This window comes from Eptatretus burgeri, chromosome 15 (assembly GCF_056783735.1).
Source record: "Eptatretus burgeri isolate ZD-2024b chromosome 15, Ebu_testis_v1, whole genome shotgun sequence".
Taxonomy (NCBI): Eukaryota; Metazoa; Chordata; class Myxini; order Myxiniformes; family Myxinidae; genus Eptatretus; species Eptatretus burgeri.
Genome location: NC_140975.1, coordinates 7799907 through 7819905, shown reverse-complemented (window position 1 = coordinate 7819905; position 19999 = coordinate 7799907). Strand labels below are relative to the sequence as shown.

Here is a 19999-nt window from a genome sequence, read left to right as displayed (position 1 = left end):
AAACATTGGATCAATGTCAATGTGCTACTTGGGAAGAGATGACCATTGGCAAAGGGAGACCCTGGTTGAGGAATTCTTCAAGCTGATATTCACGGCTTCCTTCTGAAGGAGGTCACATTTGAGCACCACCAACAAGGGTTTTAACCGCAATGGCTTGAGGCAATTAAACCTTCATCTAAAACTTAACATCACATCGTTTCCATATTGTGTTATGTGTGTGAACAAGTGAGTATAGCTGTTTGTTTCCTCCTCAATGAGGGAGTGAATCCATTGAGATTATGTTCCTGAGATATGTACATTTTCGAACCAGCTTGAGAGCATTGGACTCGATGTAAGCGTTTTATATTAGCATCCTCGGCATCCAGGTGTAGGTTTGTATTGAGCTGTCTGTTTGAGGATAAAGTTTCATGATTTTATTGACATGTTCAATACGACAACCATTCCGATTAATGCTTCAGTCACATTTGGCTCGGCGGCCGTAGGGTCCACAAAATCTACGGCCACGAGCAATTATAGGGCGGCCGCAGTATTTCCACGGTCACACAATGTAGCAGTCACATCTGTTTTTATTTTTCGGGGAGCCGCACGGGGTATTTAGAAATTGTGGAGACCGAAAACGTGGGGGTGCCGTACGGTCTTTGATTGGATGTCGCACGGTGACCTTAGGGCGCCCCTGCAGCGGCCATATAATTTTCAAGGCAGACGCAAGGTAGCCTCAAGGTGCCCGCAAGGCGACCGCAGGGGGTCCTAAGGCGAACGTGCGGCCAGACGGACGGTAACGAGTGGGTATATATACACACCAGTTCTTTTTCATATGTATATCATATCTCATATCTGTCAAATAGATTGTGGACCAGGTTATATACAGATGGCGCTGGTTGTTCCTCAACGGCAGAGGCTGTTAGTCCTCAACACCGTTCTTTGGAGGCATGGTGATGTGTCTGGTCTGAGCTGCTAGTGAAATGTGATGATGTGTGTGGCAAACACCTATACTCCGATCTCTAGCGGTAGCGCACGGTGGACGCAGACTGCCACGGAGGCCATACGTAGGACGCACGGCGGGCGTAGGGGAACCGTGCGTCGACCCTGCGTTGCCTGCAGGTAGTCACACAGACCGCAAGGCCACCGTACGTTGAACACAGGGATGCCTTAAAACTACCCTACGGCGACCGTGGAAATCGTGCGTCCGCCGTAATTTTTTGGGGGTTGGCAAATTGATAAAAGCCTATGGCAGCCGCACGAATAACGCAAGTCCACCATACACCCTACATACAGTCGACGTGGAACACATCTACATCATGGCTACGGCTTGTCGAATTGCTACGGCCAACCTAGAAATGAAAAAAATTATAACTCCGCTCTTTAATTCCACGGAGACCCCTACGGCCTGTAAAAGATAGCCATACGGCGTAGGGCCACCCTGAGGCCACCTCAGAAACTCTGCGGCCGCCGCACGTTTCTGTCAATTCAGGGGGGGGGGTACGGCCGCCGTATCCTAGCTGTAGAGCAAATGTGACTCGTGCTAAAGTATCCTCAAGTCCTGACTAATCCACACATTGTGCATAAAATTTCCCAAAGTAACCCGGCTCATCCGGTGGGTCTCGCTCCACCACATCGCTCCACCAGACCTGGGGTTCATATTTTAGACTTCTTCCTTCAGGAACCCCCATTAGAAAAGGTCGTACGGATTAGGTCGTGAGCTCATCAGTGGCCATGGGAAGCATATATCGTAGTGTGAAGGGAAAAGATTTGAGATGATTCATCCAAGGAGTCAGGAATGGAGGTAATCCAAGAGGTTATCCATTTTGTGTGGGCTCGCTCGTCCTGTTGAAACCGATGCGTCCTTTCAGAAAATGATGTCACAATTTGTAAAACGAGAAGGGCACTCGGTAGAGCGCATACCTCCGCCACGTAGCGCCTGATCCCCGAGAACATATCGGGCCCATTACATTTTTGAAATATCATGCTTTACATTACGACATCGTTTTTGGCCCGATCTCTCAATGGTGAAGAATCACTTTTAAAATCAAATAATTATCGCATACAGATTCGTATTCAGATCTTCACCAAAATTGAAACAATTCTTTCTTGTCACACACCCGTGTCCACCAAGTTTCATCTGTATCCGTCCACAACTTTTTGAGATATCGTTTTTGGCCGCATCTCTCAACGGTGAAGAATCACTTAAAAAATTGTAGGAGTCGGATCTGGATCTTCACCAAAATCTAATCAGTTCATCCTTGTCACACACACAACCTGCCCACCAAATTACATCCGGATCCGTCTACAACTTTTTGAGATATCCTGCACACAAAAAAACAAAGAAGAAGTCAGGCAAAACACGACACTTGCAAAATCCATAAAACAAATTTGACCTCAAAAATAATTGGTGGTTGAATTCGATGACCAAATATGCAAATCCTCTTCAAATTTCAAGTCAATCGGATGAAAATTGACCATTTTAGAAATCCGGCCGATGTTGACTTTTGGGCCAATGTTGACCTCAAAAATAATTGGTGGTTCAATTCAATGACCTGAAATATAAATCCGATTCAAATTTCAAGTGAATGAGATGAAAATTGAGGATTTTAGAAATACCAACTTAGTTGTTGACCTTGGGACTATGTTGAGCTTTTGGTCCATGTTGACCTCAAAAAGATTTGGCTGGTTGAATTCAGTGACCTGAAAATACCGGGTGTAGTGGCGTGCGCCTGTAATCCGGCTACTCGGAGGATCGCTTGAGGACGGGATCTCTGCTCTGCGCTGGGCCGCGCTATGAGAGGGTGTAGGGCAGCCCGGAGTCATGGCGAAACCCAATCCTTATCCCCGTGTCATAAGAGGCGACCAGGGTTGCGTCAGGAAGGGCATCCGGCGTAAAACCTATGCCAAATTATTATGCGGATCATAACGGATGATCCGCTGTGGCGACCCCGAACGGGAGCAGCCGAAAGAAGACGAAGAATAATTCAGTGACCTGAAAAAAAAAATCCTCCAAATTTCAAGTCAATCGATCTTTCTAGAGACAGAGACAGAGACAGAGACAGAGACAGAGACAGAGACAGAGACAGAGACAGAGACAGAGACAGAGACAGAGACAGAGACAGAGACAGAGAGAGAGAGAGAGAGAGAGAGAGAGAGAGAGAGAGAGATATATATATATATATATATATATATATCTCATCAGACTCATAGCCATACACGCAGCCTCATGATCTTTCTTGGGCAAACATTTCAAAGTTGGCCTCCAAGGCCTCCAAAACCGACTGGGCATCCTCCATCGTAGACAGTTCTTCCTTGGCACACCTGAACTCCGATCGACCTACAAGTCTTTCATCCACAGCTTGATGGAATACTGCTCATCTCCCTGGGCTCGTACCCCTATCTCAAATCTTGGCCAGCTTGAGGCCATGGAAGCTAAGGCCTTCAAGATTATGGGAATCTCCAACAATAAAGCAGAGTCCAAAGGCCCATCACTTTTCCATTGCGGACAGGACGGTGGTCTGTGATCTTGAACCCTCTGCCCCTCTCTGTGCGTTGTCCACACCCACCCCCCAACTCCCTTGGTATCTGCAGGGCGTACTCTGTCTGTCAACATCCGCCTCCTCGTGAAACTCCCAAAATCCAGAATAACTATTAACCTCCACTCATTTGTTCTTTTTTTTCCCCCTCACCAGTGTAATCAACCTCCACATTCTCTTCAATCTCATCCTTCCCTCCAAGTCTTCAAGACAGCTGTTCACCACCATCTCAGAACATCCTGCTTCCAAAACCATGATCTTTTCTACACCTGTTTACCCCCCGCCCCAATTTCTCCACGAATTTTCCAGTTTTTCCTAATTGAGAGTTTGCTTCTTCATCCATCTTATCCAATCCTTGCATTCTCCCCTGCCAATCATGCCCACCTGCATCCCTTGTTTGTCTGTCTGTGCTTATTTTGTCCCTCGGTCCTGCTGTTGGCATTCCCCCCTGTCTTTCCATTGTTCTTTTTGTTCTGTCGCATCTTGATCCTTTCTGCGTTCTCGCGTTTCATCGAGCCTCGACTCTGTATGCAAAAATAAACAAATAAATAAATAAATAAATAAATAAATGAATTGTGCGTTTTCGATGTATATATAAAATTACCATCCTCACGGAGATTCAGAGCAGCAGCAATTTTGTTTTTCCTCCAAAAATTGTTTTATTAAACACATTCCCAAATCTTAAGCAATTCCAACATTTCCATCTTCAAAATATTTTGAACATTGTGGAATTTAAAGTGCTCTCAAATAGCACTTCTCGCTGAACGGGGAAATCCTCCAGGTGTGTGACAGTTACCGTGTAGTTTCAAGAAATAAAAGCTTTGCCTCACCGTGCTCACAGCGGTGGAGTTCAGTGATGCATTTTGGGAATTTCTAACACACATGCATTGTTCCCTCTGGGAGGTCTATCGCTGACGCTCAAGTTTGAACCTGTAGACTGCAGGAGATGTCTTGGTCTCGTGTTTAACCCTAACCTTCTGCCTCTTGTCCTGCACACACAAATGAACATCAATAAAAACGCTTACTCAAGGTATTACTAATGGATGCGATGCATTACATTACGACGAGGAGGGACGTTTAACGTGTCTGCATGCAAGCCATCTGAGCAGTACAGACGACACGCAGTTGTACACATCACGAGCAACAAAGAAAAAAGTTTTTTGTTGAGGTCTCGATATCAACGCGGACTCTTTATGCAAACTCCCTTGGTGATAAAACTGATTGCAGAGGTAAATGATCTTGCCATTGCTTTGTATATGGAGACGATGCAATGAAAATAAACTCGTCCACCATGTGGATCATTACGTAAGGTCAGGTCAGGTATGGGAGCATGTGCCAGAACAGCGCGTCGCTGCGTCCACTTTCCGCCGGTACTCCAGGGGCCTCCGTCTAGCCATCCCCCAGGCAGATGCCAGGCCCATCCCCATCTCCTTGAGATGATGGTCAACCTGCTGCAACCACGAGGCACGTGGTCGGCCCACTGGCCTCCTCCACTCATGAGACTCCCTCGCTGAGAGAATCTGGTGAGCAGGAGCAGCGTCAGGAAAATGAGCCACATGTCCATACAGCCGCAACTGACGCTCACGGACCATGCAGGTAACAAATCTCATCCGAGTCTCGCTCAGAAACCGCTCGTTGGACACAAAATCTGACCAGCGATAGCCAAGGATTCTCCGAAGAGACCTGGTACCAAAGGAATTAAGTCTCCGTCTCAGATCCTTGGTCAGAGTCCAAGTCTCGCATCCATAGAGCAAGACTGGAAGCACCAAGGACCTGAAGACTCGGACTTTCGTCCTCCCGCACAGGAACCGGCAGCGCCACACCCCATGATCCAGTGAATCCATGACTCCCCAGGCCTGACCCAGACGTCTATTGACCTCTGACTTACAGCCAGCAGAGACATGAATATCACTGCCAAGGTAAGTGAATCTCTCCACGACCTCAACATCCTCACCACAAACAGACACAGACAGGACAGCAGCATCCAAGATGTCACCAAAAGCCTGGATCTTAGTTTTGACCCAAGAAACCCGTAATCCCAGCGGCTCCGACTCCTCATTCAGCACCTCGAGGGCCCCCAAAAGGATGTCTAAAGTCTCCGCAAAGATGACTGCATCATCTGCAAAATCAAGGTCCGAGATCTTGACATTCCCAAATGATGCACCGCAGCTTGATCTCTCCGACATCCTCCCTAAAATCCAGTCCATACAAGTGCTGAAAAGTGTGGGGGCAAGGACACATCCCTGACGAACTCCAGTAACAACTGGAAATAAGTCAGAGATGGTACCACCACACTTCACAGCACTCTCAGTACCAGAGTAGAGTTCAGACATCAGATCGATCAGTTTTGGTGGCACCCCACGAAGACCAAGAATCCTCCAGAGGACGTCCCGATTCACTGAATCGAACACTTTACAGAGATCAACATAGGCTGCAAGCAGCCCCTGCCGAAACTCTCGTCTGCGTTCGGTGAGGACACGAAGGGCAAGGATACGGTCAATCGTTGACCTCTTTGGTGTAAAGCCTGACTGCTCTGGACGCTGGTGCTCAAACAGATGGTGGCGAACCCTATCAAGAATTATCCGAGCAAAGACCTTGCCCGGCACTGAGAGCAGCGTCACCCCTCGGTAGTTGTTGCAGTCTTGGCGATCACCCTTCCCTTTCCAGAGAGGAACAACAAGGCCCCTCTTCCAGTCAGTTGGGATGATGCCTGTGTTCCAGGCAGAGCACAAAACTGCATGCAACGACACGAGTGCAGCATTTCCACCAGCCTTGAGAAGTTCGGCATGGATGCCACAGATCCCTGGAGCTTTGCACCGTTTCAACTGGTTCACCGCAGCCCGTGTTTCCACAAGCGAAGGTGGACCACAGTTGATTCGAGGGTCAGCAACAGGGATTGTAACACCCTTGACGTCCAATTCGACAGCTGGGGGATCAGCCTGGTACAACCGCTCAAAGTAACCGGCCCAGCGGGCCTTCACTTCAGACTCCTCTGTTAAGAGCCTACCACTCTCTGCTCGAACTGCAGTGCTCCGAGGGATGGGCTTGGATGAACGCAATGCGCGAATTCCCCTGTAAGCGGGACGAGAATCACCTGTCCACAGGTGATGTTCTACCCCCTCACAGATTCCTCGCACATAGGCCTCCTTGTCCACCCTCAATGTACGTACAGTTTTATGCCTCAGCTCCCTGAACAGCTCAGCTCTGCCATTCAGCCTGGCCCTGCGACTCTGGTCAATGGTATCCAGTGTCCCTTGAGAGACAAAATTCTTCTTTGCCCTGCGGTGAGCTCCAAGGCATCCACCGGCAACATCAAGGACGGTGGTCTTGAAGGCACTCCACAACTCTTCAGGACCCCCCAAAGCACCCAGACCCCCCAAGTGTCCACTCAGCCTGTTCGCAAACTCCTCAGCTACTCTCTCATCCCTGAGCTTGGCAACATCCAGCCTAGGCTGGGATGGTACCATTCTCCAGGATTTAAGGTGCAGCTTTAGAGTTGCTACAACAAGCCTGTGGTCAGTATTGAGGAACTGAGCACTCCAGTAGACCCTGCAGTTCTGGATCATCCTCCAGCAACCATCAACAAGGACATGGTGCATCTCCTTTGCCACACCGCCAGCGTTGGAATACCAAGTCCAGCGATGAGCTTGTGGGCGCTGAAACCATGAACCAGCCACCCTAAGTCCATGACTTCTTGCAAAGTCAAGGAACTTAGTGCTATTCTGGTTCATAGTTCCTGACCCATGGGGACCAACACACACCTCATAACCATCCCTATCAGTTCCAGTCGAAGCATTGAAATCCCCCAAGACTAGAAGTGTATCTCGTCTGGGGCACTGATCAACCACAGACTCGAGTGTGGCGTAGAATGCATCCTTCACGGTGAGATCACTCGCCTCAGTCGGAGCATAAACAGAGACCAGGGAAATGACACCTAAGGAGTGACGAATCCTTAATTCATAATACGCTCGTTGACCGGTGTTACCTCAATTATCATTGGGGTCAGCTTATTGGACACAGCTACAGCAACTCCTTGGGTATGGTAACCATCAGAGCGACCAGACCAATAGTAGGTGTAACCACCCAACATTATCTCGCCGCAATCCGGTCTCCGAACCTCAGAGAGAGCTGCAATCCCGATGTCCAAAAGCTTGAGCTCAGATGATAACAGAGACAGGTGATCATCCTCTCTTAGGGATAGGACATTCCAGGCACCTACCCGAAGGGACCGCCTCAGGTTAACCCAAGGAGACCGCCGTCTGGTGGACGACACCTCAGCACCACTCCGACACACTCTCCCGCAATCTGACCCAGGGATGTTACCCCGTGGTTTCCCTCCTATCATCAAAGATTGGGGTCCCGAAGGCGTTTCCCCAATCCCGTCATCCGGTGAACTGCCCTGCGAAGGGAAGCTGCACAGGAGGTACTCCCACGGAGTGGGTTTTCAGATTTTTTTTGCGTTTTGCGGAATGAAGGGTTTTACGGAGGCCGGAGTGCAAATCCTGCCACCAACCTCCTAATAAGAAGTAACCCAACTGCAGGAGGACCTCCGCAGACACAGTTGGGCACTAGATATGGATGGCCATTGGCTCACAAGGAGCTCCTCCGCCCTTTGACAGGTTTTGTTTTTAATCCTGCTGGGTGTCCATATTCAAACACCCTCCTAACCAGAAAACCTGGTGGGGGAAACGGTTTAGTCGCCGACAAGCCGACCATGGAACAGGTTAGTACAGGTTTACATGATACCTGTAGCAGGTCACAGATCGAACCTGACCTGACACCATTACGTAAGAGTAACTGGAACAGGCTCTTGGTGGAGCACGTACCTCCGCCAGACTGAACGGTTTACGTTTTGTATCCCACTTCGAGGCTGGATTTGAATTTGGACCTGAACCAACATCTAATTAGATCGTTACTGTCACCTCCTCAACTCATCCAACAAGTTTCGTCCCAATTTGTCCATAAACTTTTTCAGATATCGTGCTATAGATCGTTTTTGGCCCCATCTCTCAATGGTGAAGAATTGCTTCAGAAATTTAAAAAAATATTTCATCCGGATCCGGATCCAGATCGCATTCATGTCTCACACACCCAACCTGTCTGCCAAGTTTCTTCTGCATCAGTCCTCAACTTTTTCGAGATATCCTGCTCAAAGACGGACAGACAAGCAGACAGAGACAGACAGGTATGAAAATATAACCTCAGTCCACCTTTGGTGGCGAGGCTAATGACGGCTAACAACGTCGTGTTGAAAAACATCATCTGGCAATCAAAACAATAAATAAATAAATAAAAGTAATTATATCAAACCATTCTCCACCAACAATCAAGCGATAAACTACACACGACAAGGCAAAGAGAGCACCCAATCCCACCCAGCATGCTCACCACCTAAACCGAATGCACACAGCCTCCCCCCCCCCTTCACCGATACCATACCATTAGGTCTTTCCTCGTCTGGATCTTCTGCTGCGTGACCATCAGCTTTGCCTCTCTGACTACATGTTGCTCCAGCAAGTGGTACTGCCGTGCACGGGATTTAGCCTGACTCTTCACACATCAGACCGGGTATTGGGGATTGAGGTGCGAGAAGAAAATAAACGCAGTCAGCGCACGAGATGCAGCGCACGAGATGCAGCGCACTACGAGCTGTAACTTCTATCGGGATGGGCAATTCGACAGAGATGCAACTGGTAATCAAAAATAAATCAACCAATCAATCAATAAAACCCAATAAAATACAAGTGGGGAAACTCAACTTCCTCTTCCAGTGGAAATAAATAAATAATAAAAGGTGTGAATATTTAATTAGTGGACTGTTTTAATGGACCGAGTAATCCTAGAGGGTTCTGCCATGGTGGAAGTCCAGTATTTCCGTGGAAGAGGATAAACAATGCAAACCTCGAGCACACGAGGGTCGGTGGTGCCGATGATTGGGACAGATCGAAGAGTGTGCAACGTTGGCCGGTTGAAGAGGCGAGGGATTAGTTTGGGATCCGTGTCAAGCCGACTCGCCAGGTCAAAACTGGAAACTGGCACAAAAATTCCCACCATCAGCACAGAAAACGGCGCTCGGCACCACGCGCCGCCTCAAGAGCCCATGCTCGCTCAGAATGTTAAACGCAGCTTTCGGACGCAAACATAAAAGGATTAAAATGACACGAATTGTCCTTCGGAGATGCAGATGAGTCTCGTGCATGGCTAATGTCTCTGCTTGTTAAAACACAATCTCTCCTTGCAATCAACTCGAGCAGCATCGCTCAACAAAAACTCCAGCAACCAAAGGCAGAGCTGAGCTCGAAATTGCATCGAACCAAAGATCGAGGACAAAAATGGAAGTCAACATCTTAATACAAGGCAAGGCATGGTGAGAAACAGTAGAAACGAAGGTCACGCCGTGGTATTATGACACACTGGATCAATGACACCACGATAAACACCAACGATGAATCGCATACTATTTTACATGATCGTAAATTATACCAATTTGAAGTTTGTCGAAAAACAGACGTCATAGCAAAACCCAAAAGGCTGAAAGGGGCCACAAGCAGGCCACACGCTTGCGGCCGGGCCACACTCTTGCCATTAAAACCCCAAACAAATTTGTGGCCAAAAACCACTCTGGAAGCACACAAACCTCGTGCGTGGTGTATCAATTGATCACATCTTGGTGCAAACTACAACACCATTTTGGCAGACAAAGTTCAAAAACAGCTTTTTGCAATAAAACGAGATAAACACACCACCCGACCCCAACCCCCCCCCCCTTTTCCCCAATTCTGTACCTTCTTCCTTTGTGTCCACAAAGAAGGTGTGTTGTCCACTCCCCTTCTCCTCAGACTCTAGAAAATGGAGCTCACCTTTCAGCCTCTCAATTTTCTGCACGCACGACACAAAAATTCCCACTTTTCCTCGACGTCAGGAACTTTCGAAAAGAAGCTTTCACATCGAAAACCCTTCCGATCGTCCACGCACAATCCCCACCATGTCGACAAGGACAAACCTTGGCTTCCGACATGCGTTTCATTTGCACATAACAAATGTCTCGAGTTTTCATCAGCTTCTGCTGATCTTCTGTCATTGTGGGCTCAGCAGAACTCAACTCATGTACTCCATCCTGGGGAGATGAGCAAATGAAACAGAAACAGATTATATTTGGGACTCTAGTGTGTTTATGGGGTTAAGATATTTTACTTTCATGTCAGCTAGAACAGTTCGCGATTTATGATGAAATGCTTTTACCAACAACATCATGTTAAAATCTCACGAATCATCACTTCCATAACCCCCATCAAAGGTTATCTCGCCGTGACATAGAGGTACGCACTACTCACCTCTAAGCTGTCTATCCTGGGTTCAATTCCTGACTCAGCTATAAACTGTAATTCAAGTGTTTCACAAGCAGGATAATCCATCAATGTGTGTGACACCCCTCGGATGGACGTTAAATGGGAATCGCATCTGCTAGCACTCGTTGGACATTAAAGATCACACGGTGTCCTTTGTGAAAAGTAGGCAAGCTATTGCCAGCACCAAGAACAAATTCCAAATTTCTAACGAGTTGAACATCAGACCTGGCTAGCCAGTTCATGAAGACTTGGGCCAAGCTTCCCCCAGCTGATCCCACAAGAAATATGGGAGAAGGAAGAAGGGAAAAATAAAAAAGGAAAAAAATACACCCGTGCGGGAGATGGTCATTTCTGCGAGAAAATATATAGCCTCCTGAAGGTAGGGCAGTTTTTGCCAACTTTGAAGTCACGTGACTCGAAAACGAAAGCGAATATAGAAAATCCGGCCCGACCAAAATTTAGATATTGTCCCATAGATTCATACGCTACAATCAAATTCAAGATCGCTTGAGAAATGTAGGAGATAGATTTTGAAAATCGTCATTTTTGCCTTTTTTGCCAACTTTGAAGTCACGTGACACGAAAACGAAAGCGAATATCGAAAATCCGTCCTGACCAAATTTAGATATTGTCCCATAGATTCATATGCCACAATCAAATTCAAGATTGCTTGAGAAATGTAGGAGGAGATAGAATTTGAAAATAGTCATTTTCGCAACTTCAAAGGCCTCGTGACCTTGACCTTGACCTTCGGTGACCTTGAAAGTCATACCATCGTGTACGTCTCATCGACCTCTATCAGGATCACTAATGACCAGATCTCCCGCTTCAACTTCATTGTGAACGGACGGACGGATGGACGGACCCATATTACCCTTTCTCTCACCAATATTATTAGGTCATTGGAAATGACCTAAAAAAGGAAGAAGGGGGAAAAAAGAAGGAAGAAAAAAGAAGTAAAAGGGAAGAAGGGGGAAAAAAGAAGTAAACGGGAAGAATGGGGAAAAAAGAAGTAAACGGGAAGAATGGGGAAAAAAGAAGTAAACGGGAAGAAGGGGGAAAAAAGAAGTAAACGGGAAGAAGGGGGAAAAAAGAAGTAAACGGGAAGAAAGGGGAAAAAAAGAAGTAAATGGGAAGAAGGGGGAAAAAATAAGTAAAAAGGAAGAAGGGGGAAAAAAAGAAGTAAAAGGGAAGAAGGGGGAAAAGAAGTAAAAGGGAAGAAGGGGGAAAAGAAGTAAAAGGGAAGAAGGGGGAAAAAGAAGTAAAAGGGAAGAAGGGGGAAAAAGAAGTAAAAGGGAAGAAGGGGGAAAAAGAAGTAAAAGGGAAGAAGGGGGAAAAAAGAAGTAAAAGGGAAGAAGGGGGAAAAAAGAAATTAAAGGGAAGAAGGGGAAAAAGTAAAAAGAAAGAAGGGGGAAAAAATAAGTAAAAGGGAAGAAGAGGGAAAAAAGAAGTAAAAGGGAAGAAGGGGGGAAACAAGAAGAAAGGAAGAAAGAAGGGGGAAAGTAAAAAGGAAGAAGGGGCGAAAAAGTAAAAAAGAAGAAGGGGAAAAAGTAAAAAAAAAAGAAGGGGAAAACGAAGTAAAAAGGAAGAAGGGGAAACGAAGTAAAAAGGAAGAAGGGAGAAAAAAGGAAGAAGGGAAAAAGAAGGCAGAAGGAAGAAAGGGGGGGAGAAGTACAACAGGAAAAAGGGGGAAAAAGGAAGAAGGGGGAAAAAATAAGGCAGAAGGAAGAAAGGGGGGAGAAGTATAAAAGGAAGAAGGGGGAAAAAGAAGGAAGAAGGGGGAAAGAGTAAAAAAGGAAGAAGGGGTGGCAAGAGGAAGAAGAAAGAAAAGGAGGAGAAGGTGAAAGTTGAAGAAGGTGAAAGGTGAAGAAGGAGGAGGAAAGAAAGAGGAAGAAATAAGTTTTCTCGCTGCTGGAGAAGTGACAAAAGCAGGTTTTGGGGAAAATGACACCATTATTAAAATCCTGTGCCCAACATCATGGATAGTTCATTCCTTCTCAAATGGTCCATTTCGGATGGTTTCCTGGCCGTGGTGTAATGGTTCAGGTCATTGCTTCCTTTCCTCTCTTCCACCTCGTTCATTTGAAATGACAAACTGCTTCAGGAAGAACCCTGCATCACATTAGCACCTTCACTTAAACTCCCAACGAGTACCTTGAGCTTGGTGCTCGTCATCTTGTAGTAGAACTCATCAGGGTTCTTCGCTTCTGCCTTGCGTCGCAGGGCGAGCAAGAGGTCCTGCTTTTTGTGCCAACGCCTAAAGAATACACAGACGTAGCAAACTCGATGCATTTATCACAGCAATTATTGGAAATCGAGCCAAAATAACATATATAACAATGTACAGGGAGTAAATGGACCATAGTGTTACTCACGAACCCAGCACGTATTTTGTAGTCCTTTTTCTTTTCCAGCAGGCCGAAGTGCTTCCTGCTCTTTGGCTGAATGGAGCATATGAACGGTAGAAAGGGTAGCAAGCAGAGGGTGTGATTAATAAAGAACAATGTTGGACACAAAACACACATCACAGAGGTCACGTGCTCACAGATTGTTGTCTATCTGTCTTTTCCTCTGTCCTTGCAGAGAGAGGAAAATAATTGCACTCATAACTAACATGCACTGCTGTGTCTGAATGAAGTGAGCAATGTTCAAGTGACAAGGTTCCTCCATCGTTAATTCAGCAGTCATGGAAAGGGTTGCTTATGACCTCCGTTGTTATATCGTTACGGGGCCGGGTATCGGTGGCGAGCACGACCGTTGGAGGGAGCAGTAGAGTCGGCTCCACCGAACACACCGGAATTGAGGTCGTGCCTTTTAGATAAGTCCGAAAGGCACGGGTCCCTTTCTGGACCATGAATCACCAATAATTTGACCGCGTGGGGTAGGGTCAATTGCCAAACTTCAATATACCCAATTACCCATGCGGACAAAGCTACCGGGGAATTCGCACCCTCGACGGACCTCGAGCGGAATGAGCCGTTACCGAACCCGAACCGTGGGTAACCCGAGCGGAGATTACCAAGGCCCGTCGGACCAAACGAACAATTTACGGCCTCGCTATTTCTCAATATACACCGTGCCAAGCCAATGAAAAATACAGAAACGAGCTGGAACATTTAACAAAAGGGATATTTATTTATAATGGGACAGAGGAGCACGCAAGAAGGCAGAGTTAACCGAATACTGAAGGAATCGCAATTTATGTACAAGCACTTATGCAGTTTTACTTAATAGACTGGCGCCACACACACACACACACACACACACACACACACACACACACACACACACACACACACACACACACACACACACACACACACACACACACACACACACACACACACACACACACACACACACACACACACACACACGTACACCCAAAAAGAAACGGACCCATCAGGTCTTTATTGGAGGCCTCCAGCTCGAGGAAAGGCGAGCTAGAGGTCAGAGCCTATTCTCGGACCTCTCCGCCTCGTGCAGTCTTCGGCGATCCGGTGTGGCAGGACTCGAACCCGCCACACAATGCCGCTCCAAGCCCAGGCAGGCAATCCTCGCGGGACAGGCTCGCAGGCACACAGGCCACAAGAGAAGACGCTCTGTTGGCGGGACCCCAGGAAGGCGACGACTGGCTTCAGAAGACCACCAGACGTCCGAAGACCGAAGACCAGTAGACAATTCTCAACTCTCTCAAGACCAGAAGATAACTCTCAACAACTCTCTCAACTTTCTACCTTTGGCCCACGCACGCTTCTCTTATCCCCCGCTTGCACTCCCTCATTGGGCAGAGAGAACGCTCTATGCCCATATTTGGAGCCAAGCCAGCACACCAACGTCAAGAGAAACCCCACCTAGCACACTGGACTCCGCCCACGTACGTACCGACACGCACACGTGCAATGGTGCCGGTGGATGATGGTGGAAGGAAGCGAGGGCAGGTGTCGTTGTCGTTGGTAATTTAAATCCTAACTATCAAAACAACTCGGCGCACGTACAATTAATCACCCATTAAACATAGTGACGGGACCCTACCGAGAAACACATACCGATATAACTGATCTATAGGACCTGCTGTTGTGTGCAGTAAGCTTCCAAATTCGCAACAATATTTCCCCCGTTTGTTATCTTACCAAAACGAAGTTTTTGCAAGATATGTTAGTCAGCTTGTATGTTTTTTTTTTGTTTGTCTGTAATCACATATAAAAAATTCTGCAGAGCACAGTTATCATTGGAAATTTTTGTAACTTCGCATATCAGAGGCCTATAGAGGTCCCTTTCAGTGCACAAAATTTTGAAGGTCAAAGGTCAAGGTCACTTTGGCGCAAATCAGGGGAGTCGACGAAACCATTATTTTTTGAGTAATTTTGATCGGATCGTCTTCAAACTTCATGGGAATAAAGTTCATGGTCTGGCGCTCAGCTGATTAATTTTTGGTGGCGATTGGCCTTGACCTTCATGGTTAGCACCTGAGGTCAAACAAACATATTTGAGCCCAAGGTCAAATTTTCAAGCTTTAGGAACCATATCGTGTAGTACCTCAAATTGAACACCTCGATGAGTGCTTTCTAGATATGTCAAGCTTGAGACATTATGACGTCATTTGGTGACGTTATGAGGCAAACGCATATTTTTCATGGTTACTCTGTAGAACGATTCTCATCGGAATCTCTCGTCGGCAGATATTCCTCAAGGAGTCGCTCCTGGTGGATAGCAGCTCTGTTCACCTCAGTGTGACCTTAAAGAAGTCACACGTGGTCACCTTTTGGCAAGATACGGGTCACCATGCGGGTGACATTGGTTTATTTGTTTGTCTGTTTGTTTGTGAGCAAGATATCGCAAAAACTTATGGACGGATTTGGACGAATCTTGGTGGACAGGTTGGGTGTGCTTCAAGGGCCAATTGATTCGATTTTGGTGAAGATCCAGATCCATATATTAAAATTTTCAAGTGATTCTTCACCATTGAGAGATTGGGGGGAAAATTATATACAGCATGATATCTCAAAAATTTATCATGATATCCTCTTTTCCTGTTTCATTCATTCCCTTGATTGTATCCAACGGTGGCCCCTCCGTCCGTCCCCCTCTCAGTACATTGCCTTTCTCTTCAGTTACCCACCACTCCCCAACCCCCCTTTCCAGGAATAACAGCATGTTGAGCCCTCATTGGCTTGTGGCTCCTGAGTGATGCAACAATATTTTTCAGTTGGGGCGCAGGTTAAGGTTGCCTGAACTTCAATCCTCATCCCGAGCATCGCAAGTCATGCGATTCGAATGAGCCAGTGAAAGAAAACCCGGTCGCTCTTCATCTTGAGGTGTTGGAAGGAAGAAATACACACAGAAGGAAGTTTAGTGTTGGAGGAGGCCATTTGGCCCATCATTCCTGCGCTGCATCAGTACCAATCACCCATCTGCACACAAGCGACCTACAAGTCCTGCCAATACCCCATACACCTAAGTACCTATCAAATTCCAATTTAAACCGATCCACCTGCCCCCTTCCACCACAATGCCAGTACCTTTCTGGAGAGACCATTCCATACATTAATGACTCTACAAACTCACCTCTTCTTTACCCTAAAGGTACGGCACCTGCTCCTAACAGTCCACTCTGCTTCAAAACTGCACCGTACCCATCTTATCAACATCCTTCATTATCGTAAACATCTCTCTCAGATCCCCTCTGATATCACCTCCTTTCTCGTGCAGAAAGTCCTGCATCCTCCCGTTGGGATTCCAATTTAGCATGCTTGTCCTGGTCCTGGCTGGCAGGGGGTTGGAGGGCCGTGGCAGAGTTCGACTCCACCAATGGCTTTCCCCACTCCGATTTGATCACGCGCCCGACGAGCAAGCCCTGCGGAGGTACGGTTCGGTTCCTCGCTTCCCGGGGGACACCAGACAATCTCAGAGATCGAATGACGACCTGTCGGGCCATGGACTACGTCCTAATGATGGGCCCAGATCCCATGAAGCGCTGGTGCGTCGCACCAGGAACCGTCGCAGGGCAGGTCGCGAGGGAGTTCCAGTGCCTTCAAACTCGATGGAAAGCGACCGGGGGGGAGGGGGCTGGGGTGGGCTCAGCGTCACCTCAAGGCAACACCTGGTTGGATCTGATGAACCTAATGGGCTAAACGACACTGCGCCTGGACCCACGCACACACACACCTATTGTAATATAGATAAAAAAATAAATAAATACAATGGGGGTAGGTAGGGAACTGATGGCAGCAGGATGGACTGGAACCTCTCGGTAATTACCTCATTCATAATTATAATTAAACACATCAAATGGTCTTGGACCCCACAGGTCTCTCCAAATATCCCACACCTGGGGACTGTGGTCAGTAATCATCCGGAGGAACTCGGACATCGTGATCAGATGATTTATACAAATTCACGTGGAAAGGTACAACGGATGGTGAGTGAGTGGGTGGTTGAGTGGGTGGTTGGGTGGGTGGTTGGGTGGGTGGTTGGGTGGGTGAGTGGGTGGGTGGGTGAGTGGGTCGGTGAGTGGGTCGGTGAGTGGGTCGGTGAGTGGGTCGGTGAGTGGGTGGGTGAGTGGGTGGGTGAGTGGGTGGGTGAGTGGGTGGGTGAGTGGGTGGGTGAGTGGGTGGGTGAGTGGGTGGGTGAGTGGGTGGGTGAGTGGGTGGGTGAGTGGGTGGGTGAGTGGGTGGGTGAGTGAGTGAGTGGGTGGGTGAGTGAGTGAGTGGGTGGGTGAGTGGGTGGGTGAGTGGGTGAGTGAGTGGGTGGGTGAGTGAGTGAGTGGGTGAGTGAGTGGGTGGGTGAGTGAGTGGGTGAGTGGGTGGGTGGGTGGGTGAGTGGGTGGGTGGGTGGGTGAGTGGGTGGGTGGGTGAGTGGGTGGGTGGGCGGGCGAGCGGGCGGGCGAGCGGGTGAGCGGGCGGGCGAGCGGGCGGGCGAGCGGGCGGGCGAGCGGGCGGGCGAGCGGGCGGGCGAGCGAGCGGGCGAGCGGGCGAGCGGGCGGGCGGGCGAGCGGGCGAGCGAGCGGGCGGGCGAGCGGGCGGGCGAGCGGGCGGGCGAGCGGGCGGGCGAGCGGGCGAGCGAGCGGGCGGGCGAGCGGGCGGGCGAGCGGGTGGGTGAGTGGGTGGGTGGGTGAGTGGGTGAGTGAGTGAGTGAGTGAGTGGGTGAGTGGGTGGGTGAGTGAGTGAGTGGGTGAGTGAGTGAGTGGGTGAGTGAGTGGGTGGGTGAGTGGGTGAGTGAGTGGGTGAGTGAGTGAGTGGGTGAGTGAGTGAGTGGTTCGAGAGCGAAACCGTTCGATCGACGCACGAACCTGCGATCGTTCCTGGTGGATCCGCCGAAAGGACTTGGACGCTTTCTTGAAGGAAGACATTATGGACGACTGGTTATGTACAAACAATGTCTCTGCTCACAAATTCCGGGTTCGATCCGGCGATTACAAGTCCAGACAAGACGACAGCACACGGTCCACGTGATCGTGACGACACGTTCTGAAAATTCAACCCGAAAATCATCATGTTTCCTTCCTCCTTCATTATTATCATCCTAATAACATTTCACAACCAGGTACCCAAACGTATTGAGGGTTAAATAAACGACAAATATAATTTTGATAACACGAACACAAAATAAGGTCTGAGTCACTGACGCTCACTACTCCGACATGGCAAATTTATATGTATAAATCGTTCTGCCAATGTTTCTTCCCTCTTGAGAGCTGAGAACAACGGATTTTACTTTTAAATATTCGCATTACTCATTTTTTGGCCTTTCTTGCACTCCAACGATCTTTTATTCACTCCAATAACCGCCGGCACATCTCCATGGCAACGATTATGAAGGCAAAAGTTTGTAAATCTTGTCACAGAGCCGTTTACAGTAACTTAGCGAGCGCCTCCACCCTTCTCGGGACATCTTCAGTCTTAAAAATGCACTTTATAATTATTATTTTTGGAGAAAATGTATTGATCACACATCAATAAGACAAGAACGGCACTCGATAGAGAGCACACCTCCGCAAGGCTGAACAGTTTACGTTTTGTATCCCACCGATTGGCCGGATCTGGATCTGGATCTGGATTTGGATCTGGACCAAAATCCAATCAGGTTATTCTTGTCGCCTACCGACTCATCTGCCAAGTTTTGTCCGAATCCATCCACAACTTTTTGAGATACCATGCCATTTATCGGTTTTGGCCCTCTCTCTCTCCCAATGGTGAAGAATCAGGTTTTTTTAATTCTCGGATCCGAATCTTCATCAAAACCGAAAAAAATTCGTGCTCATCACACACCCAACCAGCGCACCAAATTTCGTCCGAATCCGTCAACAACTTTTTGAGATATCCTGTTCACAGACGGACAGACACACAGGATGGGTGGAAACTTCAATGGCGAAGATAATAAATGATGATGTTTTGTAATACCGGCTACCACGGAAGGTGGCGCTATTTCCACCACGCATCAATTTTGGAGTTTCGGTGACATTTTCGTTTGTTATTTTTACTGGAATCGAACAGAGCAGGATTACGAGTGGGGTCACCATTACGTCCTCCCTGGTCCTTAAATCTCCGGTTGGTCAGGTTTTTAAATATCTAAAAATGCCCAGGATCTTGTCTTTTTTTTATCTTTTTTTTTTTCTTTTGCATTTTCAAAGGGATAAATTTTAAGATTTGAGAGACTTCTTTTTTTTAAACCTTAAACAGTTAAACCACTTTTGTACATTTTCTTACGGTGATAAAATGCAGTTATGTAGTTTGGACCAGGACAGTTAGGTATTAGTTTGTCCTCCTCCATCATGGTGTAATGGACGTGTTTGAAATTCGACACTCACGCGGCCTCTTCCTGTCCAAAGAGAGAGACAGCGAGAGAGAGAGAGAGAGAGAGAGAGAGAGAGAGAGAGAGAGAGAGAGAGAGAGAGAGAGAGAGAGAGAGAGAGAGAGGTGGTGACCAACAGTAGGGTTGAGGGACAAAATAGAGGGAGACTAATACATAAAGAATGGGGGAACAAAGAGGGATATGGAAGGAGAGAGAGAGAGAGAGAGAGAGAGAGAGAGAGAGAGAGAGAGAGAGAGAGAGAGAGAGAGAGAGAGAGAGAGAGAGAGAGAGAGAGACACACACACAGACCAGTGGCGTACTCAATCCTCAATTCAGTGT

General features: G+C 47.7%; 1 protein-coding gene across 1 annotated transcript; it reads right to left on the bottom strand.

Annotated features, from left to right (window-relative positions):
- Positions 1 to 4152: 4152 nt before the first annotated feature.
- Positions 4153 to 18380, bottom strand: UTP11 (UTP11 small subunit processome component). The gene is made up of 8 exons (XM_085857980.1): positions 18159 to 18380; positions 13247 to 13308; positions 13022 to 13124; positions 10522 to 10635; positions 10304 to 10397; positions 9420 to 9550; positions 8958 to 9068; positions 4153 to 4507 (listed from the first exon to the last, which is right to left on the bottom strand). The coding sequence occupies exons 1-8, from the start codon at positions 18216 to 18218 to the stop codon at positions 4424 to 4426; spliced, it is 759 nt and encodes a 252-aa protein (XP_085714106.1). The 5' UTR covers positions 18219 to 18380; the 3' UTR covers positions 4153 to 4423.
- Positions 18381 to 19999: the final 1619 nt, after the last annotated feature.

Excerpts from the sequence above, each read along its gene's own strand:
- UTP11 (XM_085857980.1), bottom strand. The coding sequence starts at position 18,218 with ATGTCTTCCTTCAAGAAAGCGTCCAAGTCCTTTCGGCGGATCCACCAG. Across the intron at positions 13,125-13,246 it reads GACTACAAAATACGTGCTGG|GCGTTGGCACAAAAAGCAGG; the intron begins GTTCGTGAGTAA and ends TGTATTCTTTAG. Across the intron at positions 10,636-13,021 it reads TGACGAGCACCAAGCTCAAG|GATGGAGTACATGAGTTGAG; the intron begins GTACTCGTTGGG and ends TCATCTCCCCAG.